The 26,320-nt window shown below is 42.5% G+C and overlaps 1 protein-coding gene across 4 annotated transcripts in view; it reads right to left on the reverse strand.

The window, feature by feature from the left end:
• Positions 1 to 26,320, reverse strand: part of BLNK (B cell linker) — a 330,248-nt gene that overhangs the window by 188,788 nt on the left and 115,140 nt on the right. Inside the window, exon 1 of one of the 4 annotated variants that reach the window (XM_073596068.1) lies at positions 24,222 to 24,418. The exons of 2 other annotated variants lie outside the window; for them this stretch is intronic. In XM_073596068.1, the coding sequence (XP_073452169.1) occupies positions 24,222 to 24,268 (47 nt within the window). In that variant the 5' untranslated portion in view covers positions 24,269 to 24,418. Of the gene's footprint in view, positions 1 to 24,221; positions 24,419 to 26,320 lie in introns of those variants that run through there. One more of the 4 variants, XM_073596070.1, reaches the window with a different exon arrangement.

Below are 26,320 nucleotides of genomic sequence, written 5' to 3' on the forward strand. Positions count from 1 at the left end.
AACTCCACACCTTAGATCACTGTCCCCCTGCAAATCTGTTTCACCACTGTACCCCCTTGCACGTCTGCCCCACCACTATAATACCCTGCACACCTGCCCCACCACTGTAACCCCCTGCACATCTGCCCACTACTTTAACCCCCTGCACATCTGCCCCACCACTGTAACCCCCTGCACATTTGCCCCACCACTGTAACCCCCTGCACATTTGCCCCACCACTGTAACCCCCTGCACATCTGCCCCACGACTGTACCCCCTTGCTCATCTGCCCCACCACTGTAACCCCCTGTACATCCGCCCCACCACTGTACAACCCTGCTCACCTGCCCCACCAATGTACCCCCTTTCTCATTTACCCCATCAATGTACCCCCTTTCTCATCTGCCCACCACTATAATCCCCTCACCACCACTGAACCATCTTCTCATCTGTCCTAGCACTGAACGTATCTGCTCATCTGCCCCACCACTTTAACCCCCTTTCTCATCTGCCCCATGACTGTACCTCCTGCACATCTGTCCCACCTCTGTTCCTCCTGCTCTTCTGCCCCACCACTGTAACCCCCTGCTCATATGTTCCACTAAAGTATTTCCTTTCTCCTCTGCACCCCTCTGCACATCTGCCCCACCTCTGTAGCCCTGCTCCTCTGCCCCACCACTGTAACCCCCTGCTCATCTCTCCCACCAATGTACCTCCTTTCTCCTCCGCTCCAACACTGTACCCCCCTGCTCATCTTTCCCACCACTGTAACCCCCTTCTCATCTGGCCCAACACTGAACCCCCTGCTCATCTGTCCCACCACTGTAACCCCCTTCTCACCTGCCTCATCACTGTACCCCCTGCTTTTCTGTCCCACCACTGAACCCCCTTCTCATCGCTTCCACCACTGTACCTCCTGCTCATCTGCCCCATCAATGTACCTCTTTTCTCATCTGTCCCACCAATGTACCCCTTTTCTCATCTGCCCCACCTCTGTACCTCCCTGCACATCTGCTCCACCGCCATATCCCCATGCTCTTCTGTCTCACTACTGAATCACCTTTTCATCTGTCCTAACACTGAACCCATCTGCTCATCTGCCACACCACTGTAACCAGCTTTCTCATCTGCCCCACCAATGTACATCCTGCACATCTGTCTCACCTCTGTACCCCCCTGCTCTTCTGCCCCACCTCTGTTCCCCCTGCTCTCCTGCCCCACCACTGTAACCCCCTGCTCATCTGCTCCACCAGTACACCTCCTTTCACATCTGCCCCACTGCTCTACCCCCCTGCTCATCTGGCCCAACACTGAACCCCCCTGCTCTTCTGTCCCACTGCTGAACCCCCTTCTCATCTCTTCCACCACTCTCCCTGAACATTTGCCCCACCGCTGTACCCTCCTGCTCTTCTGTTCCACCTCTGAACCCCTCCCTGCTCATTCCCCCACTGCTGTACCCTCGTGCTCATCTGCTCCACCTCTGTACCCTCTTCTCATCTATGATATGCGTGATATGCAGAGTGGTGCAAGGAAGCAGAGATGACACACATACCTGTCCTGGGACACTCATCCTGCTGATCCACCTCTCGCATCCATCCCACGTGCTTGTATGTGATGTATGTGATGTATATGATGTATGTGATGTATGTGATGTCACATACAAGCATATGGAATGGATGCACAATGATGAGCTCAGGTCAGGGGCATTTTCTAAAGGAGTGGGCCTGTGTGCAGGATCAGAGTTTGTGTTGCATACTGGTCTGTGGCTTAAAGGGACACAGAGTGCAGGGGTTCAATAGTAAGTGACGCAAAGGTTCAGGAATAATTTCAACAAAGTTCCCAGAAGCTCAACAGTAATTTCTCAATCACAGTGAAATCTCTTCTTTCTGAGACTGGTAGTGGCAACCAAGCGAGTCATCTTCCTCCAGATGGTGGGCGGGGCTAGCAGGACTGTGATTGGCTTTAGCAGTGGCCTATGACAGTCCTCCTCCTCCTGGAAACAGGGACCAGCCCCCCCCCCCCAGCAGAACTGCACCCAATCTATTCCCCATAACAAATGCTGAAGATCGCAGCTATAGAAAAGTTAGAGAACCAAACAATGTTTCCCATCTATTACAATGTGTGGGGACACAGTGCCTCCCCCTCAGTGCAGATATGGAGTGGGGAATTCTGAAATTGGAATGTATTAGTGTCTCACTGCCACTTCCCTGCGCTGCTCTGCTGATGGGGAGGAAGTCGAGTGCCGGCAAAAGAGGCTTTGCATGCCGCTTGCGGCACCAGTGCCAGAGGTTGCCTACCCCTGCACTACAGCATTCATTTCAACAAACACTTTCACTATACATTTATATGTGCACTTAAAGTATTTTATATATGATATATACCTGTAAAAGTATAGTCATCCAAAAGCCCTTGGACTGCTGCCGGGCACCACCATCTTGGATGTGATGTCAGCAGCTCAATTAGACTCAGGAGACTAGGGGAGGAGCAGAGTGGCTTGGCCAGCACAGACGGTAATTAGACACTCCCAAATGAGGAGAAGGCTATAATGGACTATAATGAGCTATATTAACTACTTAAGGACCGGAATTTTTTCCCCCCTTCCTGACCAGGCAATTTTTTGCAATACGGCACTGTGTTACTTTAACTGGTAATTGCGCGATCGTGCGACGCTGTACCCAAATAAAACAATTTTTCCCACAAATAGAGCTTTCTTTTGGTGGTATTTGGTCACCTCTGCAGTTTTTACTTTTTGCACTATAAACAAAAACAGAGTGATAATTTTGAAAAAAAGACACATAATCGTCGCTGTTGTCACTTTCAGTGTTTGATGACGAATTTCCCCACGATTCACTATCGCTCAATTCTGCAAGTGATTCTAATTCACTATCGCTGTTTTCTAGCTGGTCAAAAACCGCTTTTGATGTAAAGGGATGAATGCCATGGACATTCTCAAGTTTCCAGGCAGAAAGAACAGTATATATAATATAAAACTGAATACAGGACACTGGAGAAAGCACTAGGGACAAAAGGGAGGTGAAATGATTTGAAACAGTAATGTAATCTTACAGATTATGTGTGTTATGTGAACAGTGAATTAAATGTGTTATGTGTTCTTCACTTTTTGAATTTTCCGCCAGGCTCTGCCCCCTGTGCGCCGCAACGCTCGCAGGGAACGAAGTCTGGAACAATGATGAATTAGGCAGATGTTCCAGCGGAGGATACAGTCGGGGGACATTGCAGGATCCTGGGGACAAGGTAAGTAAGCTGTACATGGATCCTGCGATGCGATCCCGAGTGTGACTCGGGGTTACTGCTTTTGGTAGTGAAAATTCACCCCGAGCCAGACTCGGGAAAATCACCAGGGAGGTTAAAGTAGAATTCTGGTCAAAACCTAACTACAGTAAAACCTTGGATTACGAGCATAATTCGTTCTAGAAACATGCTTGTAATCCAAAGCACTTGTATATCAAAGCAAATTTTCCCATAGGAAATAATGGAAACTCAAATGATCCGTTCCACAACAATTTATTCATAAGTCCTTCAGTTTATAGTCTAATCATATAAAAAGATTATAGCAGTGTGATAGATTGTGTAACCATAAAATGTCCAACCACAAATGGAAGCCTCCACAAGGAGATTGGAAGCAAAATCCAACAGGAGCTACAGAGTATAAAAGAGAAGAGAGGCGCCTCTAAGTATAGCAATACGGTTACATTTAATGAATATACAACATTTAGCAACTCACATGGTTGATGATTAAAAGAGGCACATCTAAGTATGCAGGCATCCCTGGTAAAGCTGTCCACATAGACCAGGGATCCTCAAACTACGGCCCTCCAGCTGTTGCGGAACTACACATCCCATGAGGCATTGTAAAACTCTAACATTCACAGACATGGCTAGGCATGATGGGAATTGTAGTTCTTGAACAACTGGAGGGCCGTAGTTTGAAGACCCCTGACACAGACCATCTCCCACACCGCTGGCTCTCAATGCTGTCAGTCTGCAATCGTGACCGGGAAGACTACCCTTTAGTAGAGCAATTGAACCGCTTGTGGAGAGCAGCATGGAAGGGACGACATCGATGGTGGTGTGGAGGATAATCTATGTGGACAGCTTTACCCCGGATGCCTGCATACTTACATGTGCCTTTTTTAATCATCAACCATATCAGTTGACAAATGTTGTACATTCATTAAATGTAACCATATTGCTACACTTAGAGGTGCCTCTCTTCTCTTTTATACTCAGTTGTGACATGACGCTACTTGTATATCAAGACATCACTTGTATATCAAGTCAAAATGTATTGAAAAATTTAGCTTTCCTTGCAAAACGCTCTCAAACCAAGGTTTTACTCTTAAAAATGCTCTCTTCCCCCTCCTAACTCTTACCTATTTTCAGGCTGCTCCAGTCTGGTCACGTGATCGTCTCCCCTCTATCAGCCAGCACTGGCAACAGGGTAGAGCAGGGAATGTTGACAACGAATAGGCCATTGGAAGCCTGTGGGTGATGTCACTGCTTCCAAGCATTGCCAGCCATTGTCTCTCCCCATTCACCTATAGTCGCCCCTGGCTGACACAGGGAACATCATGTGACCAGACAGGAGCAGCCTGAAAATGCAGTAGGTAAGTGTCCAAGTATACAACAAGCTGCTGCTCACCTGTGTCAGGTATCCATGTCTGCAGCACATGTAAACAAAGAAATATAGCAGGCACCTGCTGTAGCTCTTGCAATACTTTCTTTACTTGAGGGAATACAACATACAGTCCTCCAGGCTCACGCGTTTCGACCCTTAGTGAGCCTACAGCAGGTGCCTGCTATATTCAGTAGGTAAGTGTACAGATCTTTTCTTACACAATTTAGTAATTTAGTCAGAATAAGTGTTAGGGGGGGGGGGGGGGGGAGCATTTTTAGACTAGATATAATAGCTGTACAAATTACAGTAACTCATACAATAATTACAGCAACCCACGTAACCATTATTAACTGATCTGATTTGCCTATAACCCTATTGGGGAGATTTCCCCTCACTTTCACTCCCTATAGCCCTGTACACACAATCCAAAGATCGGAGGACAGATCGTCGTTTTTTTTTTTGTTTTTTTTGCATGCTAGTCGCATATCAAACATATCAAAGAATTTGCTAAAGTTCTGAAAATTCTCGTACGACAGAATAAAAAATTCGAAGTGATGTAATGTATTGTAATATATTTTGTATTGTATTTTCGGAAGACAACTGTACTGATTATTTCGTAATGAACTGTCATGATCGGCTCTCGAAACCTCTGTACTAACGATCCGATTATTGTTTGATCGATTCGAAAGCGGTATTTTTCGTACGATTTTCGTGTATGGGTTATAAGACAGCAAGACAAGAAACTGGGGGTTCAGTTGTCACCAATACAGGAGGGCACAGATCAAGACAAGAAATAAGGGGAGCATGTGTCACTGGGATAGAAAGGAAATAAACATTGTGAGAAGTTCTAATCTGTCCATACTCTACTACAAACAGTAATAGAGACATGCGTCCCATCCCTGCTATATCCAAACCATCATACAAGTTTTATTCTGGGGTTGGCATTGGGCCAGAATCAGTCTGCAAATGCATGGAGAATTTACAAGGGTTTTAAGTAAAAGCAGAACTTCGGGTACACAGCTCAACCAGAAACTGGTAAAGATGAACCAGGAAGTAACTAGGTTCTGGTTCCACAAGACTGGCTGATCATAAATCCTTTGGCATTTGACAGTGAACATGTTTGTTCTTCCACTGTGTATTTAGCCATTTGTGATTTGCAGTGTGAACATTTCCTATCGGACATAAGCATGGAGCAGCAAGTTGAACAATACATTTTATAGCCTTGTAATGGAGTCTTGGGTGGAATTAGTAAGCATGCAAAGCAAAGGGACCCGGAAGTGACGGATCCGCATCTGGAGCTGGTCCCTTTCTGATACCCTACACAGGCTTCCATATACAGAGCGAGACGTGGATCGGACACCATCGCTGTAGGATCAGCCATATCTGCACACGCTGTTCACACCCAGTGCCAGGCCAGGCACTTTTACGTGTGAGTGCAGCTTGTACCACTATTGCTTTTTTACTTATTAAAAATACTACACTATGAGACTTTTTATCCCTGTCTCCTGTGGAGTCATTTTTCCTATCCTAGCTTCATCCAGAGGGGCCATTGGAGTGAAGTGGTGCTGACAGTGAAATCAATTGGTATTCCAAATGCGCTTTTTTTGACCATCCTGTAAAAAGGGGTCAAACACCTCTGGTGAGTTGCCACCTTCCCATTGAGCACTTGTGGTGGAAGAACTAGAAACTATTCATCAGCAATTGTTTTTTGGCGTTGGGGTTATTATCACTTATGGACTCTCAGCTTGCTATACAGTATATTGATTTCACCACTGATGCACATTGCAATGTTTTATACATTTGTACAAAAACTTCTGTCTAACTTTATGTATGCATATACTCTTTACGCATTAAATAAATATAATATAAATATAATATTATATAAATATAAATTATAGATACCAAATAATACTCACTTGAAACGCATTGAGTATCACTCTGTCTATGTATACATGAGTGATGTAAATGAGTGTTTTTTTGGATCTCTTTATGAACAATATGTTATATCAATTGTAACTTTGTAAATGGTCGATACAGCTAAGCTGTGTCTATTTTTATAGTTTGCACTATTAAATTTGTAATTTTTTATTTATCTATTTTGGCATACGTTTTTTCTGGAGTCATTGCCGTTTAAAGTCCCGCCAGAGGGTTCTTTGTTGTTTTCTATACATTTGTACATTCCAGTTTCACTTTTGGATTTTCAGCTTGTTAAATGTTGTATTCACAATTGATATTTATTGGAATGTTATATGAGTATATGAGTATGATCACATATTCATGTTCTTTAGTATTTCATAATGAGCTAGTATGCAGTGCAAACTAGCTTATTATGCCTTTGCCTTACAGGTTGTTTTTTTTTTTTTTGCGGGTATACAACTGCTTTAAGCCCCAGAGCATTTTTCATATTGGTGATGTCATGGTAATATACACATTGTACCTTTTGGTGTTTTTAGTCTACCCAAAAGTATTACTGTACATATTTTTTTCCAGGAAAAATAGGCCTTTAAATGTGGTAGCAAATATTGTTTTTTGTTTTTTTGGTTTATGTAATTTGTTGACCCCCATACTTTACCATAAAATATAATTTACAAAGTCTGCTGATTACAACTGTAAAATGATATCACATTAGTGTGACTTTTATGTAATTTAGCGTGATAATAAGGCCCCTTTCATACGGGGTAGACTCCGTCTGCTGACCCCTGCCGATCCCCCCCCCCATTCTCTATGGGGTAGTCAGATGGAAATGGACTGCCTGTCCATTTCCATCCGACAGTCATCCGATCCACTAGTCGGATGGGGAACAGATCCTCCTCCATCTGTTTTAGATGACCCGGATCAGATGCAGGTGGGTGTAAAAGGACACATGTCTGTTTACATCCGCCTCCCCATAGGGAACAATAAGTGGTTTGTTCGGGTCCATATGAAAAATGGACATGTGGACCCGGGGCTGTAAAGTGGTTGTAAAGTCTCAAGGTTTTTCACCTTAATGCATTCTAAAGGTGAAAAACCTTTTGTGCTGCAGCTCCCTCCCAGACCCTCCTTTTTCTTACCTGAACCCGATCCGATCCAGCGATATGCACGAGCGCAGCGGCCCCAGGAGTTGTCGCTCTCCTTATTGGACAAATTGATGTTGGCTTCCGCTGCTGTCAATCAAAAGCTGTGTCACGGGAGTGGGGGGCGGGGCCGAGTCCCGCTGTCTGTGTCAATGAATGCAACAGCGGGATTTGGGAGCGAGCCCACACGGGTCTCCTTTAGATCTACCATATAGTGCAAGGGCCTGTCTGATTAGATACAGAGTGATTGGCTAGATAGGTGTCCTCTCCTGATATATAGTTTTGGTAAATCTAATAGAGATCATACAGAGATTGTACAATTAGATTGTATAGTGTATGGCCACCTTTATACACCTAAAATGAACTAGTTGCACTTTCGGTGCCATTAATTGTCAACAGCACACCAAACACAGTAGCAAACACACATTTTGCCACATGAAAAAAAAACGTGCAACAAACGCAGCAAAACGCACAGTTAAAAAAGTTGCAATGCGCAACATGTCAAAATGTCCCATGAGCTACTTTGCCATATTGAAATCCACTGGCTGCCTTATGTGTGTCATGAGGAAAAAGAGCCAAAAAATGTGTGTTCCCACTATGTTAGGTGTGAATGGGGCCTGAAAGTGACACAAAAACAATAAGGCTCCATTCACATCTGTGCATTTCCGAAGGCATGGCAAATGGCACTGAAAATACACGCTTTACCGTGCGTTTCAGAAATGCGCTGCAAATGCACCAAAAATCACAGTTAAAAATGCACCTTGCACCATGAGCTGTTTTGTGGCGATTGTTGCACGTAGGGCAGCCCATTCAAGGGAATATGCTGCCCTATGCGTGACGAGTGAAAACGCTTCAAAATAGCCAAAACAAATGCATGCGGGAATGTGAGTTTTCGCTTTGTGGAGATGAATGGGGCCTGACAACTGAGTGTCTCCGTCTACTCCTTCCTTTGTACTTGTATAAAGATAGCTATACACTATGCAATCTGATTGTACAATCTCTGTACAATTTCCCTTAGGCCCCTTTCACACTGAGACAGTTTTCAGGCGTTTTAGCGCCTGTAAAGCACCTGAAAACTGCCTCCCATGCCGCCCGAATGTGAAAGCCAGTGGTGGCTGGTGAAGTTTTAGGATGGGGGGGTGACAGACCCGCCCTTCCTTTTTGACCCCTCACACTTCTCATAAGCCCCACCCCTTATATAATCCACCCACTCTGTCCCCTGTACCTGTATTCCACTTGCTTCCACCCATAGTGTCAGGAGTATACAGCTCAGCATCACAGGACAGAGTATACAGCCCCAGAATCATAGCACAGGAGTATACAGCCCCAGCATCACAGCACAGAGTATACAGCTCAGCATCACAGGACAGAGTATATAGAACAGCCTCACAGATCAGGGTATATAGCTCAGCATTAGAGATAGGGTATATAGCTCAGCCTCACAGATCAGAGTATATAGCTCAGAATTACAGATAGTGTATATAGCCCATACAGATAGTGTATATAGCCCAGCAATACCGATAGTTTATATAGCCCATCAATACAGATAGTGTATATAGCCCAGGAATACAGATATGGTAAGTAGCCCAGCAATACAGATAGTGTATATAGCCCAGAATACAAATACGGCACTGACAGCACCCCCCTGCGTGGGGCTCGTGGCACTGACAGCACCCCCCACTGCCCCCCCAGGGGCGGGGCTCACGGCACTGACAGCAAAAAAACTGACCTGCCTCCTGATTGGCTAGGAGGCACTGTAGTGTGAAAATAGGGAAAATTAATTCGCTATGGTCACACAATTGGGTGGGATCAGGGTGCACTCTCTGCACCCCGAGCCCATCCTTAATTTGAGGCCTATTAGAGCCTCTGGTTCTTATCAGGTACTTAAAAAAAAAAACACCCCCACCTACCCCTGCCATAGGAATCCATGCACCCAGCATCCTGAAAGGGGCCGGGCGCATGGATAGGGAGGCAACGGCAGGAATGGAGGGGAGCAGCGTCCGTGCGCCCACAATACACAGGCTGCCACTGGTGAAAGCCTGAGTGCTTTCACACTGGGGCGGTGCGCTTGTGGGACGTTAGAAAAAGTCCTGCAAGCAGCATCTTTGGGGCAGTTTGGGAGTGCTGTATACAGCGCTCCCAAAATGCCCTCCCCATTGTAATGAATGGGCAGCACTTCCGAAGCACCTGAAAAGCGCTGCAACATGGGCGGTTTATACCCCATCTTGGCCCGCTAGCATGGGGGTTAAAAGTGCCCCGCTAGTGTCCGAAAAGCACCGCTTAAACAGCGCTAAAGCGCCGCTAAAACAAGCAGTGCTTTAGTGCTACCGTGCCCCAGTGTGAAGGGGCGGGGCTCATGGCACTGACAGAAAAAAAGACCTGCCTCCTGATTGGCGAGGAGGCACTGTAGTGTGAAAATAGTGAAAATTAATTTGCTATGGTCACACAATTGGGTGGGATCAGGGCGCACTCTCTGCGCCCCGAGCCCACCCTTTTTTGAAGCCTATTAGAGCCTCTGGCTCTTATCAGGTGCTTAAAAAAAAAAACACCCCACCATAGGAATCCATGCACCTGGCGTCCTGAAAGGGGCCGGGCGCATGGATAGGGAGGCAGCGGCAGGGATGGGGGGGCAGCGCCCGTGCGCCCACAATGCATGGGCTGCCACTGGTAAAAGCCCGGGTGCGTTCACACTGGGGCAGTGCGCTTGCAGGACGTTAGGAAAAGTCCTGCAAGCAGCATCTTTGGGACGGTTTGGGATCGCTGTATACAACGCTCCCAACATGCCCTGCTCATTGAAATGAATTGGCAGCGCTTCCGAAGAACCTGAAAAGCACTTTGAAAGCGCCGCAACACGGGCGGTTTGTACAGGAGCAAATATCCCCCAAAAACAAGTGGAAAGGACTTTAAAGGCAACAAGGAAAAGGGGGTCTGAATAAAATTGGCATTTTTTGATAATTTATTTATTAGTATGTAGAAAAAAATATATAAAATTATTCAGGTGCAAACATCACCAGAAATGAGGTATGTTAAAAACATCAGGTTTACAAAAAACTAAATCGTTGATGCGTGGCAATTGTAGACATTCGTCCCGACGCGTTTCAGGACACTTGTGGGGTCCCTTCATCAGGGGCGTTCAAGGTAAAATTACCATAGCATATTCTAAAAATAAAAAAACAGAAAAATAATAATAGAAAAAAACCAAAACAAAAAACAAAAAACACCTATTTACATCATGAACAGAGGGCAAGAGGCAGGAGCATCGTTGAGATCAAGATTGGGAGATCACCTACCGATTAGATGATCCTATAGATAGATACACCTCCAGAGAGTGTGGCGGCTGATGAACTCTTAGTGATAACACGGGCAGTTTATACCCCATCTTGGGCCGCTAGCGTGGGGGTTAAAAGCGCCCCGCTAGCGGCCGAAAAGCACCACTTAAACTGCGCTAAAGCGCCGCTAAAACGAGCGTTGCTTTGGTGCTACCGCGCCCCAGTGTGAAAGTAGCCTTAGATTCACCAGAACTATGTAATAGGTGGACCCACCTGAACAATCCATTTAATCTGTATCAAATCAGGCAGGCCCTTGCACTATATAGCTGATGGGTTTGTACAATCGGATTGCAATGTGTATGATTACCTTAAGGGAAAAAGTAGGTGGTGGTATAGTAATGAAGGAAGTATGGTCCAGACTTGTAATACACGCCCTAGTGCACCCTTTTGTCTAATGCAACAACACAGTGAATGATGGGAAATGACCTACAGGAAGTGATGCAAGCCGAAATAATGTTTTAAAACTCAGAAACATGACATTTCAAACCTCTTGTGGAAGTGAGAGATAATAATATTGGGGTGGTTGGGCCAGAAATGATATTACAAAAGGATTCTATTTATGAAAAGTGAAATTCTGCCCAAAGAGGTAAACGTAACCCAAAATGAAAATGTAATATATGGCAAATAGTAGTTATAAGTTATGTATAATATTATCTCTATCAGTTTGTGTGCCCTTTGTGGTTGTTTCCTTCTCCAACCACTAATATTTTGCATAGTTTGTTTTTCGGGACTATTTGCCCTTAACTGACTGTCATTTTTGGGTTTTGTATACTATGTCTTGGTTTGTTGTATGTAAAACAATAACTAACTAAAAAAATAAAATAATATGGAACTAAAATGTAATATATTGCAGCTTATCAATCCTTATGTGTGGTGGCTGCATTAGTTGTAATTTTTTAGCCTTTTTCCCTTTATTTTTACCTGGTGATCTGGCCAGTAACACACTTCTGTGTCCGAGGGTCTCCACTCTATAGAGGAGCAACAAAGCCAGCCTTGGACAGCAGCATTGTCAGTCTGGGGAGAGGGTAGTTTAAAGCAGGCCTTCAGTCATTTTTTCATCTTTCCATTTATTAAATCTTCTGCCCTTGTTGTTTTAACTTTTGATAGTACTTTTTTTTTCTGCTAGTAAATACCTTATACAGTCCACTTCCTGTTTCTTGTCTGGTAAAAAGCCTAGGCTTAGGACATCATTTACAGCTCTCTCTCTCACTCTTGTGCCAGGAAAGGAGGGGGGATGAGTCATAAGACGGCCAATGAGAGCTGCAGAGCTGGAGGTGTGCCTCTGTGTAAATCCAGGAAGCGAACAGGCAGCAGCTTCAGCTGCCCACAGTTAAAATGGCTGCAGCCGGACTCAGTGGAGGAAGATTTCTGCAGCATATTTGGCAAGTACAGAATCACAGTATATATAAAATAATATGCATAGTGGTTGGAGTGAAGCTTCAGAATGGCAAAGATGTTTTTATTACAAATTATGTGAGCAGACTGCAGTTCCTCTTTAAGATGCTCTAGCTGATTTAGACAGACTTGACTAACACATTAGAGCGTCTGTTACCCCAACACTTCATATTCCTGCTGTGCCATGTTCTTGTATGAGAAAGTATCCTGTTCTCTTTGTGTTGCTTCCTTTATGTGAAATCCCTGGTGTTCCTGCTGGTCCCCTTGCTTTCCTTTTAAAAACTGACCACACTAAGCTGGAGAACACATCATGGTCAGATCTCTAGCTACGCTGGGAACTCAGTGTGCTCTCCCCCAGACTTGACCTGATATGCCCCCACTGCACAGCCATTCACTGGGAAGCTCAGTGTACTACTGATTCTCCTCCCCCCAGCTCTAATGCAGCTGAGAACAGAGGGAGTGGAAGGAATATGATCACATATAAAAAAGGGAAAAAATTTATTTATAATGTTTTTTTTTTATATCTTTACAAAAATGTTTTGCCTTTCATTTTTTTTTCAACCCCTTCATGCCCACCTAACACAAATATGCGGCCTCACTGGAAAGGGAATTCATTTCATGGGGCTGCATATTTGCGTATCTTGCTTTGTGCTGGGAGCATGCCGCACAGCGTGCTCCCAGTACAGAGACCAGGGTCTCATGGAGAGCCCCGGGTCCTCTGAAAGCTTTGCTAGCCTCTGATTGGCTATCACAGTGATCAGTCACTGTAAAGCCTGGTCCCGTGTCTTTTTCTTTGTGAATGGAGGAGAGAGATACACCGTATCTCTCTCCTTCCTTGCAGAGTAAAAAAAAATAAAAAATAACAATAATAAAAATCTTATTATAAAAATAACAATAATAAAAAATTAAATACAAAAAATAGGCCAGTGCCAGGGTTAGTATTTGGGTCAAGGTCAGGGTCAAAGGTCAGGGACAGGATTTTTTAAAAACTTTTTAAATTAGTGTCAGTGTGTTTTAGGTAGGAAAAAAAAAAAAAAAGCAAAATGCGCACTATTGTTTCTGGGCTGTACTACGGGTACAAACAACAACTAACATATACATATGTGGTATCACTGCAATCGTTAGGAGCAGGAGAATTTATTTTGGGTTGTTTTTTGGTGATAGGTTATGGCAGTAGCAAGAAATATACAGCAAAATTAAAAGAAAAAAAATGATTTTTTTTTTTTTTAATATTTTGGGCCAGTTTTCCTTTGATAATAAAAAGAATCAGGAGATATCCATTACCATTTACCACCAAATGAAAGTCCAATTTGTCTTGAAAAAAAACCAAGGTATAATCTACCTGGATGCACAAACTAGTTGTAAAGATATGTACGGTTTTACTAACGCATGTCAAAGTTGCAAAATTGTGCTTAGGCATTTTGATTTGTTTTCCCTTAGGAGCGAAGGTGTTAAACTGAATGAGTTGTTTTACAAGGTGATAGTTTACAATCACTTTAACCACTTGCTGACTGAGCTAAACCGAAGTCGGTTATCAGCTTCTCTAAAAGGGACATGTACACTGATAATCAGGGCACTGATCTGTGTCCTGATTATCAGTGCAGTCCCAACAGTGCCCACCAGTGCTGCCAATCTGTGCTCAACAGTGCTGCCAATCAGTGCCCATCAGCATACCTCCCAACATTTTGAGATGGGAATGAGGGACACCTACTTGCAAACTTATTTAGGCATAGGACACGCCTCCTGCCACACCCCCTTAAAGGAGAATTAAACCAAAAAAAGGTTAATTAAATCCACAAGGGCTTTTTTTTTACCACTACTATTCCTTTATATTGGCTTTTAAAATTTACAAATGCAGCTATTTAGAATTTGGATGAAAGGTTTAGTACTGGGAAAGCCATCACGCTGCCCATAGCGTCTCGGCAGCTTCGCAGATCCACCCACTAGCCTCGTAAACACCGGCCTGAACCATAACGGCTGCCCGCATATATCCGGGGAAACGGAACAAGAGGAAGTACATGGTCGCCAGTATACCCGGCTCCGGTGCGGTATCCCATCAGGATCACTACCATCCTTACATCTATGGGACCGCCAACGGACGTGTACACTAAGTGACCCTGTGGAAGATACAGCAATCTGCAATCGTATTAATCCACCTGCTGGAGATGGTGACAGCTATAACTCCTGTTCCTGGAGAGGACTGCAGTCGACACTGGGTGAGACTTAACCTGTATACATCCCAGCCCTGGGATAGCTATTATAATTAAGCACCTTGTGTCCACCACACTGCATCCAGCTAACAGAGACAGTCACCCAGCTCAGCTCCAAGTCATGTGCAATTGGCCTCCAACATCTTTAGCCACCATTTGCCTAGAGAGACATTTAATACACAGGCGTGTAGACTCACCATAGTTGCTGTTGTAACAGCCCTGGGTCCCACTGTTGGTGGTCTCCCCACCATAGACCCTCCACACTTCCTGTACCTCCCCTCCTTCCCTGCTCTGGGTCTCCTTATCCCAGGAGTTTGTTACCTTGATAACCAGGCCGGTCTTCATACTCCCCCACCACCCAAGCAATATTCATCTGCCTCAACCCGCTGCCCTCTCCTGATTATTAAGGACTTTCAGCATATTAATGCATCCAAACTCATTGTTGTAACCATTCATGCACAATTTATGAATGAAGTTTAACTGCTTGGTGTGAGAGTTTGGCTGTGAGAGGTGGCCATCTGCGTCTGTCCATGACAATGTTGTCCTTTTTAATTGGTGATGGTACCTGTTTTTACAGTATATCTCTGGATTGGTGATTATTGTGATTTTTTCAATAAAATTAGCATTTATATTCATAATATTGACTATTGCGCGTTCCTCACTGAAGAATTCTCTTTTCTCTTCTGTTTTTTGTTAGTACTGGGAAACACTTTTTGAAAGATAAAAAGTGCATTTTATATACAACTATATAGATCAGATTAAAATGAAGGACAAATGAGGGGGAAAGAGGTACAGAGGGACATTGTTCCAAATCAGGGACAGTCCCTCAAAATCAGGGACAGTTGGGAGCTATGCCCATCAGTGCCGCCTATCAGTGCCCATCAGAGCCACCTATCAGTGCAGCCTCATCAGTGCCTCTTCATCAGTGTCCACCAGTGCCGCCTCATCAGTGCCCATTAGTGCCGCCTCATCAGTGCCGCCTCATCAGTGCCGCCTCATCAGTGCAGCCTATCAGTGCCCATCAGTGCAGCCTCATCAGCGCACATTAGTGAAGGAGAAAAATTACCTGTTTGCAAAATTTTATAACAAACTATGAAAACGTTGTTTTTTTCCCCAAAATTTTTGGTATTAATTCATTTATTTATCAAAAAATGAAAAACCCAATGGTGATTAAATACCACCAAAAGAAAGCTCTATTTGTGTGAAAAAGTGCCCAGTAGGCAAATAGTTAAAGTCTAACTCCGGGTTTTATTTAACTTTAAATAGTTAGTTTGGGCCAAGCTGGTGCAAATGAACTATTTCCTTTACAAATACATGAGGCCACTGTCAGTGCTGTATAAACTGTATGCAGCATCAGCTACATACAGAATACAGCACTATGTTCCAGCAGTGGTACAGGCACTTCCTGTCCCATTCCTGGAACAAAGTAATGAGTAATGCATTTAATATTTTTAAAAAATGGTGTACCATTACTGATATACACAAAACAATCCCACAAATACCACAAATCAAATTAACTCACACAGCAACCAATCAGATTTTTTGCAACCTATTGTAGTTATACTAATGGTTTAACTTTGCATGTTACTCTTAGTGATAACGTCAGTAAACTCTTGATTTGTATTCACAGTCAATATTGCTAATATCGGTATTTGCAATGTAAGTAGACTATGTACAGCTAGTACATGATTAATGGGAAACAATTAGCTATTCTTATGTGGATTCAATATTGCCTACAATCTTTATTTTCTCATTCTCTCAATACCTAGTGTAAACACACCTTTGTTACAGTATAGCTGGGCAGATAAGTCCAAACTTTCCCCTTCAGTGTTCTGTTTTCCATGTTTCTCTCTTTTTGCTTTTACTTTTACCTTTCTGATTTTTTGTTTGCTTGTGTTTTTTAAGGGAATGTCATTGTTTTTATTCTCTTTATGTATTATGCTTGGTAATAAAAAGGTTTCTTTTTATATTGTGTAGCACCCTCCTAGGTAGATGCTAAAAGAGAGTATAGTTTTTGGGTCTTTCTGCCTACCAGGAAGGCTGCCAGGTAAATTTAGATGCTCTCTTTAGATGCCCACCAGGGAGCAGAGATCCATTGATAGGGTCTGCTCATGGTGCTCAGATCCTGCTCATGTTGTTTGGATATTTCACACTGGTCCAATAGGATGGGGCATATTGGACAGTGGGAGGAAACCTTACAAGTGAGAGCATAGGCATAGTTACAGCCCTGGCCATTGGTGGAGGAAAGTGCCTCAGTGCATGCTGGGTGACTGTATATATGCCAAGGGCACATTTGCTTGGGGTCTTCAGCTGGAGAGCGGGGTCCCGGAGGAAGTGGGCGGCTGCCCCCCCACTGCACATGTGGCCTCAGGTGGGTGACCTGAGGGCCTGAATCTGAGTAAAGCTGCAACCCACATGTCCTGCAAAGCTGACTGGAAGGGAGACACATCAGGAAGGATCTGTTTATGCCTACTGTAAGTCCAGATCTGTGTCATGGGGCCTGTCCCGTGAGGACCATCCCTTTAGCTAGTAGAGTCAGTGGACGGGTGTCAGCCAAAGGCGTTGGTAGGGAGTGTCCTGAAGATAAAACAGTATAATCAAGTCTGCTGCCAGAGCAAGCAAAGGACTTTTTACTCCCATACGAGTGCAGTATGGTATAGCAGAGAGTCTGCTGCCACATTCAATCTGGTGAGGCTGTAATTCGTTCCAACTGGAGTATCCCACTATTCACTTCTCCCATCCAAGTTCCAACGATAAATACCAAAAAAACAAACACCCTAGATTGATTATTGGATAACGAGCGGATGAGAGTATGGTTGGTCGAGTGAAAGTCTACACACAGCAATCTCTATGGGGGCAGTTCTACATTTGCAAAGGTACTGTTTCCATAGTAGGAATGGGACAGGATTGACCCAAAGCATTTCATTGTCTACTATTACTAAAATGGAGATGAAGTCACAAGCTGTTTGTCCAACACACACCACACAGAAGGTGCGACTAGTCAAATCCTCCTTTTGACAGATACAGGAGCTTGGTTTTCAAGGTTAAATAAGACCTATAGCAAACTGTATCTCAATTGTTTTTATCAATGGAAATATACAGTAAATGCCTCTATCTGTTTTGCTGTGCTAATGACTCTTGTAGCCTTGCACAGCCATGGGATCTATTTAAAGTGGAACTTCACTCTCTCAATCATCATCAACTAATTTAATTCCTTACTTGCTAGCATTATTATATTGATAGGAAAGTATAGCATATTCACTAGTTTTAAACTTTGTTTTACATTTTTTCCATTACCTTCTGGTCTCCAGGCCTAGGCAAATGATGTCATACATCCCAGGAGTCTTCGGGGGGGGGGGGGAGTTTTCTCAGCTAAGCACACCCTTCTGAATGCATGCCTGAGTTAAAGGCAGATGGAATCCAGGAAGTAAATGTTACATGAATCATCGACCCTTACTCAAGATGGCCATGGCCAAAAATTCTAGGGGGTGCTTTTCAAAGTGATTTCTCAACAAAATAAAACAAGGTGACATGAATGGATGGGTGAGTTTGCTATGTGATACATACCTCTCAATTTTTTGAGATGGGAACGAGGGACACTTATTAGCAAAAGTATGCAGGCATAGGACACACCCCCTGTCACGCCCCCAAAGGCTTCAAATACACACGTTAAAACGTTTCTATCCTGACTGCGATTATTCTGCGTTTAGGAGAGGGAGGTTGAACCTCACCTTACCGCAGCAGATCCTAAACTTTGCTAAAAGCCTATGTGAACATTGACGCAGTGGGGTTGAATTACTAAAGACAAATAGACTGTGCACTTTGCAAAGTGCAGTTGCATTCAGCAAGTGCAGATGCTCCAGAGCTTAGTAAATGAGGTAAAGCTTCTCTTTTAATAGAATACCCAATCACATGCAAGGAAAATTTTAAAACAAAATGCATTTTTTGCTTGCAGATGATTGGAGGATGGAAGTAAGCATAGCTTCTGCTCACTTACTAAGCTTTGTAGCTACTGCTCTTTGCGAAGTGCTCAGTCTTTTTGCCTTTAGTAAATCAACCCCATAGGCTTTTATGGATATGAGTTTAGGAGCTTTGGCAAAAAAATGCCAAAAGCTCCTAAACTCAAGTTTAGGAGCTGCTAGTGTACATTAAGCCTTAAAAGAAGAATTATACAAAAAATGATTAGTTAATCCCACAAGTGTTTTTTTTTTCCTTACCACTACTATTTCTTTATACTGGTTTTTGACATTTACAAATGCAGCAATTTAAAAATTGGATGAAATGTTTATTGCACTGGGAAACACTTTTTGAAAGATAAATAGTGCATTTTATATACAACTATATAGATCAGACCAAATGAGGGACAAATCAGGAGAAATGAGGGACAGAGGGAAATTGTTCCAAAGAAGGGACAGTCCCTCGAATTCAGGGACAGTTGGGAGCTATGTGTGATATACAAGCCTCATGCCACGAACACACGATCGGAATTTCCGTCAGAAAAATCTTGGATGGTTTTTCCGATGGAATTCCGCTCAAGCTTGGCTTGCATACACACGGTCACACAAAAGTTCTCTGAACTTTGGACCGTCAAGAACATGGTGACGTACAACACTACGACGAGCTGAGAAAATGAAGCTCAATGCTTCTGAGCATGCGTCGAATTGTTTACGAGCATGCGTGATTTTTTTACGCGTCCGAATTGCATACAGACGAACGCATTTTCGGATAGGAACTTTTCCGGACCGAAAAATAAAGAACATGCTCTCAATCTTTTGCTGGCTGGAATTCCGCCAGCAAAAGACCGATGGAGCATACACACGGTCGCATTTTCCGACAAAAAGCTCTCATCAGAGTTTTGCTGGCGGCATTTCCGATCGTGTGTACGTGCCATTATAAAGCAAATAAACCAACTTCCTTTACCATCCCTGACTGAGCCAAATACTGCTTCTTTTTTGTCTAACATGTTCTCCTCAGGTGCTGAAGATCACAGTGGCAGGGTTTCAACAATAGACGCAATGCTACCAATCCAGAAAGCAGTGGGCAGGACTAGGTGTGTCTAGGTGCCTCAAGCTACAGACTTGTAACTCAGAAGTGACAGTACTGATAACCAAGTCCACAGCCACATCTTCTCATCCCAATGTAATGCAAGCAGGCAAAGCCTATACAGGCTGTCCCCGGGTTACAAACAAGACAGGGACTGTAAGCTTGTTCTTAAGTTGAATCTGTTTGTAATTTGGAACAGGTACATTTTGTAAGTGTAGCTCCAGCCAAAAAATCTATTTTAAAGCTTTTTGGATAGCATAGGGAAGGGTTATCACCCCTGTAGCATTTGTTTTGCTGTCTGTGCCCCTGTTCAGAAGATTTCACCTCACTTTCTGTCCCAAACTGCATCAACTCTAAGCGCTGCCCTTTCAATATATTAGATATAAACTCATATATAAACAGTGTCCAAAGTAATGTCATCTAAAGACGCCTTGTGGGAGGGGCGAAATGCGTTAGCAGAGAATGGTTACTGACGTCACATCCAGCTGGTGACACGCACTCCAATGTGTGACTTTTTGGTCAGTGAGCTTTGTGCTTTTTTATGCAGTTTTTATGTAAGTGCTATGTTGAGCCCCTCTTGCCATTCTTTTACATGCGTGAGTACACCAGCTTCCTGACATTGGTCAACATAGTAGAGGAATAGGTGACCTGGAGGAATACAAGACCCAAGAGGTTGGAGGAATACAAGTCCTAGCAAAGCCTGCAAGATCTATCATACATAAGCATAAAGACTCTTTACTGTAGATGTAAGAGTCCACAATTGTCAGTGAGTGTGGGAACACAGGAGGGGAGCACAGCACAGTGATTTCTGCACATATTTTTTTTGCACTATTTCACTATAAATGGCACTACAAGATTAATTTTGGACATTACTTTTAACACTATATATAGATATCTATAGATCTCTATCTATCTATCTATCTATCTATCTATCTATCTATCTATCTATCTATCTATCTATCTATCTATCTATCTATCTATCTATCTATCTATTATAATTTATTATAATAAATATTTATATTATATATATATATATATATATATAATTATATATATATATATATATATATATATATATATATATATATATATATATATATATATAATTTTATAGTTTAGAGCTAATTTATTGAAAGGGCAGCGCTTAGAATTGATGCAGTTAGTGCATTGATGTCAGGCCAGGCTTATGCTGTGTATGTAGACATCTATGCATACGCTGTACCTAGAAGGTGAACAGCTGAAAGTCTGCAGGTTGCCTGCTCCTACTTTAAGCCATAACCAGTAGCATTATGCAAACCGTTAAAAAAAAAGAAACATTGTTAAACTGAATGATGGCTCCCAGTTTAATCCCATGACCTCATCTGCATGTGATGTGAAGATGAAGGGGCAGAGTAATTGGTTTAAATTACAGCTTGCAGGAGAATCGTCTTATGTTTAATTTTCCAAATGCGTTTCTGCCCTTTCACTAGCTTTCATAAGCAAAAGGTGTTTGATCGCAGAATGACAACATAATTGTTGCCAAATAAATAAAGTGAATGTGAAATGAGAGCGCACTCGCATATCAAACAAGGCTTGGAAATTGGCCTTCTGTCTATTAACCTGCCTATAATCAGGTTAATGCACCACCAAGGCAGGTTATTTTTGAAGAATTAATTCCTAATAGTTTTTTGCTAAAAGGGTATCAAGCAGTGTTGACACTTACAATAGCTAACTTAGGAAACATTTTTATGGGAAGTAACTTGATGTTAAAACCAAACTTCAGCTAAAACTTTTCTTTTTAGCTTTGTAAACAGCTTGTTTTAGCATGTCCTATTAACAGATGAACAGTCTTATATTTAAGATAGTAAACTGATAATAATAAATGAATAATAAACATATTAAAGTATATATTTCCGTCAAACCTTTCTTTTAAACCCCAACTCAGGGCAAAAAAAGGTTTCCCATGCAGTGGGGTTGTTCCCACACTGCAAAGATCAACTGCTTGCTTTGTCTAGGGATGAGAAGAAATCTTATACTCACCCGATCCTTCGTTCCACCAAAAAACAGCACTCCAGTGGTGGTCTATCAAGCCTGATCTGGGCTTGAAGACATCAGGAATGGCCCACAACTCTGGAGTGCAGGGGTGCCGCACTGGTCTTGTGCTGGGAGGATTGTAGGTTTACGTGAGAAAATTTTCTTTCTCTTCTCCCATAGACAAAAACGAGCAGTTAACTAATGCACTGAGGGCACAGCTCCACTGCATGGGAAAACGTATTTTTTGCTCGGAGTTGATCTTTAAAGTTTTCGAGTTATGAAGGTTTGGAACCCCTATCAAATTTTTATAGCTGTCTCTGTCCCCACTGGTGAGATTCAAGCCTCTGCTTGTGACTATTGTCATTGAGATAAAAAGTGATGGAAAATCCAAAAGTTTAGAGATGTCCACAGAGCAAAAGGTAAGGGGTAATCTTCCATTAGGGGCATAATGCAGTCAAGAAGTCTAATGCCGCGTACACACAAGCGGAATTTCCGACAGAAAGAGTCCGATGGGAGCTTTTCATCGTATATTCTGACCGTGTGTATGCCACATCGGACTTTTTCTGTCAAATTCAGACGGACTTAGATAGAGAACATGTTCTATATTTTTCCGACAGAAAAAATTACTATTGGAAAAAACGCTCATCTGTATGCTGTTCCGACGCACCAAAAATGACGCATGTTCTGAAGCAAGTACGACACGGAAGCTATTGGCTACTGGCTATTGAACTTCCGTTTTCTAGTCCTGTCGTACGTGTTGTACGTTACCGCGTTCTGGACGGTCGGAATTTGGTGTGATCGTGTGTATGCAAGACAGCTTGAGCGGAATTCCATCGGAACTCCATCGTAAAAACCTTCAGAGTTTATTCTGATGGCAAAACCGGTTGTGTGTACAGGGCATAAGAGGGAAATTTCCCTAATTTTGGTGATTTTCTTTAAAGTGTAAGATAAAGACAACTATAACTATTCCTAAAAATGTCCCTCCCTCGCCTCCTACCTATCCTGCGTACCTTATATAAAAAAGATCTGCATATTTAGCCTTTTTTCTCTGGTCTGGTCATATGATTGAGCAGATCTGGCTTCCCTGTGCCTGGGAGCACTTAACAATTATGGGTTATTATTGGGTTATGAATTCCCAGAGCTGTCGTCCGCCAACTCCAATAGCCCATTTAATGTTGGCACTCCCTCTACTCCCCTGTAGCAGCCACTCACTGACACATGAGAGCTGGAGCTGCAGGATCACATAACAGGACAGGATTAAAGAAACGTTACGTACACAGATGTTTTTTATTCAGGGTAATCAGGATAGGTAGGAGGAAGGTGGGAGGGATGTTTTTAAGAATAGTTATAGTTAGACTTTTCATCCACTTGAACTTAGTATTGCATCACTGGGATATAAAGTGAAGTGGAAGTGAAATTTCCCTAAAGGTAAAGAAAGAAATATCCTGGCAGGGGTTCTGAAAAGAAAAAAAAAGTTGTGGCCATACATACACTGTAATCTTTTTATGAGTTTGTTTAGCTGGATGGAATGAAAAATAGTTAGAACCTCTGTCAAGATGTTATTGCTATGTGTGTTCACTTCCTGTCTTGTCGTCTCTTGGACAGGAAGTGACTGGAAATCTCTCCAAGAAAGTTACAAACATTGGAAAAATCACATTTTATCAAAGTGGAAAAAATAGGACCTCTCTCGGGTTTTATTGCTGTCTGTGTATCCACTGGGAAGATTTCATCTTACTTTTTATCACAAGGACCTTATGTCAGTGTACACAAAGGTACAGAAAATGAGGAGAAATCAACAGTGGAGTAGACAGCAATGAAAACCTGAGGAGAAGAAGAAAAAGAGCCTCAAAATATAAATTGATGAGGTGGCTAGATGCAAATCATTCTCTTCATTACCAACTGCAAGTCAACATATTTTGGGGGTAACAGAATCTCAGTTCTTTGGTGCATTGGATTGCTGCCTTCACATTACACAAGAGAACTTAATTAATGGAAACACAGGCACACACTTTTCACTTCCAAATCACGTAATCTCCTGCACATCCAAGTCCTAAAAATGTTGGTCTCTGTTACCCCCCAAAATGCTTTGGCTTTAAACTCATAATGAAAGACAATCATTTGCACCCAATAACCTCATTGATTCCTTCTTTTGGCACTTCTTGATTCTAAGTATTCAACTGAAGTCCCTCAGAGGGTGGGGGTAAGCACAGTTGGGAGCAGTCTAACCATTAACACTACTAAACCTCAAGTTCTTCACATTTTCGGGACCTAAGAAAAACCTCTGATCCAGCGCTGCCCCTGACCAAACTCTTTTTTTGTAAGTAACTAAAACCCGAGAGAGATCCTAACCCTTCTCTACACTATTCAAGTAAACAAAAAAAAAGTTGGACTTCAATATGTTTCAGTTTGTCTACATGGATACGTGGCTACAAACCCCTTTTTACCCATCTGCTAGCAGGACATACTAGCTGTTCCTCAATCCATGTATGCACCCTTTAGAGATATAAAATAAACACATTGTACAATTTTATATGAAATAGAGTAAAAATATTGACATACCATGGAGGTTTTACTTTAATTGGACTTTTACTTTGCCCCGTATACATCGTCTCTCTTCACCGAGTATCTGAGTCCTGGCCCGGCAGGGAAAAGCTTTCTGTAATCCCCCTGTTCTCCAGTTGTACTATGCACCTTGTTTGTTCATAAACGTGTGACAACTCAGTTAACGCTACGGATAAACTTCTATGATCTGTGACTAGGCTGGTCTCAAACTTCCTCATTTCTTTATGTTAATTATTAAAGAAGCTAATGTTAATTCTGATCACAGCATACAAATGTAGCTATCGCCAGTCCTTTCAATCTGTGGTACAGATTTTACTGGGTGCAGTAAATATATTACTACTGTACTGTGTACACTTTATAAAGCCAAGATAATGTTTCTATGCTTCAAAAATGATATAACCTTAGATACGGGAATTTTTCTATACCATATGATTATTCTGTTTATGTTGCTTACTGGTTATGCATTTTTTCAAGTTTGTACATGATTGTTCCTCATTAGTAAGATAAATATTAACTTAGTTCAAGATAAGTGATTTTCAAAATGTTCTTCGAGCAGTTACTCTTAAAGGAGTTGTACACCCGTAAGTATTTACTTTTGAAGATTAAATGTATGGGAAAGTGGAAAGTCACTCATTTTCATAGCACCGGAATATGATTGAGCTGCTTTGGCAAACTTTTATCAATTTCTCTCATAACCAATCCTATACCAGCATTTTGCACCCCCTTCTTTTCCAGGTAAATTTTAGTGCTGTGATAGTTTGACTGACAACTACTCCATCATGCAAGCCCAAACATTTGGACCAATAGACCATACATTTAAAAAAAAAAAAGTTTCCCTTGCTTTCTAATATGAAACAAATTAAATAAAAATACCAGGACAGCATAACCCCTTTTAAGAACATAGATGCTCAAAGGTAAACTCATTTTTTGGTACAATTTTCTGGAAATGAAAAAAAAAAGCATGCTGCTATTGAAGTAGTCAAGGTGTGCTTAGGCCTTTAAAAGACACCCACTGAAGCCAAATGCAAGTCTCGATGTCCGCCGGCACCCCCTGATCCTTTGGTACTCTGGAAGAAAGGCGGTCTGCCCATGTACACAAGGCAGACATCCATTCTGTCAGTACAGAAAGCATGGATCCTGTGTCCCGGCAAAGCCGGGACACAGGATCCATGTCTACCCCTAGTGAAAGCGCCTCCCTTAGTATACAGAAACACTGGCTAGGCACACAGTTAACCCTTTGATCGCCCCTGATGTTAACCCCATCCCAGCCAGTGTCATTAGTACAGTGACAGTGCATACTTTTTTAGCACTGATCACTGTATTAGTGTATCTGGTCCCCAAAAAGTGTCAAAAGTGTCAGTTAGTGTCCGACTGTCCGCCACAATATCGCAGTTTGTAGACGCTACAACTTTTGTGCAAATCAATCAATATACGCTGATTGGGATTTTATTTTTACCAAAAATATGTAGCAGAAAACACATTTGCCTAAATTGATGAAGAAATTCGAATTTTTACATTTTTTATTGGATATGTTTTATAGCATAAAGTAAAAAATATTGTCTGTATTCTCTTGTTTATAGCGTAAAAACTGCCCGCGTGAAAGGACCCTAATAGAAAGACTGAAAGGAAAAGGCCACTGCTGCATCCTCCCTTGGAAAATCCACACTACTTTGTAGAACAAATGTCATAGATGTTCCCTGTACGGGGGGTCCCCGACTTACGAACATGCGAGTTGCGAATGACTCCTACTTACGAACGGGGCCCGAATGACGTCACTGCCAGCCGAATCTTCCTCTCCTTGCTGGAGTGAGCCATTCCTCCGTTCCTGGCCTGGCTGCGGGCCCCCCTCGTCACCCTGCCTACTATTTAATGTGGATCACCTCTTATCTTCAGTTTGTAAACTATTATTGACATACCACATTGTATGTATTAAAAATTCTTAAAAGTGAAAAAAAAAACACCCAATTTTTTCGTATGTTTGTCACACTTAAATGATTTAAATCATTTCATTTGTTAAGGGAAAAAAGCTGTCCAAACCTGCCTGGCCCTATGTGAAAAAGTAATTGCCCCCTAAACCTAATAACTGATTTTGCCAC

This window comes from Aquarana catesbeiana, linkage group LG08 (genome assembly GCF_042186555.1).
Source record: "Aquarana catesbeiana isolate 2022-GZ linkage group LG08, ASM4218655v1, whole genome shotgun sequence".
In the NCBI taxonomy this organism is placed as follows: Eukaryota; Metazoa; Chordata; class Amphibia; order Anura; family Ranidae; genus Aquarana; species Aquarana catesbeiana.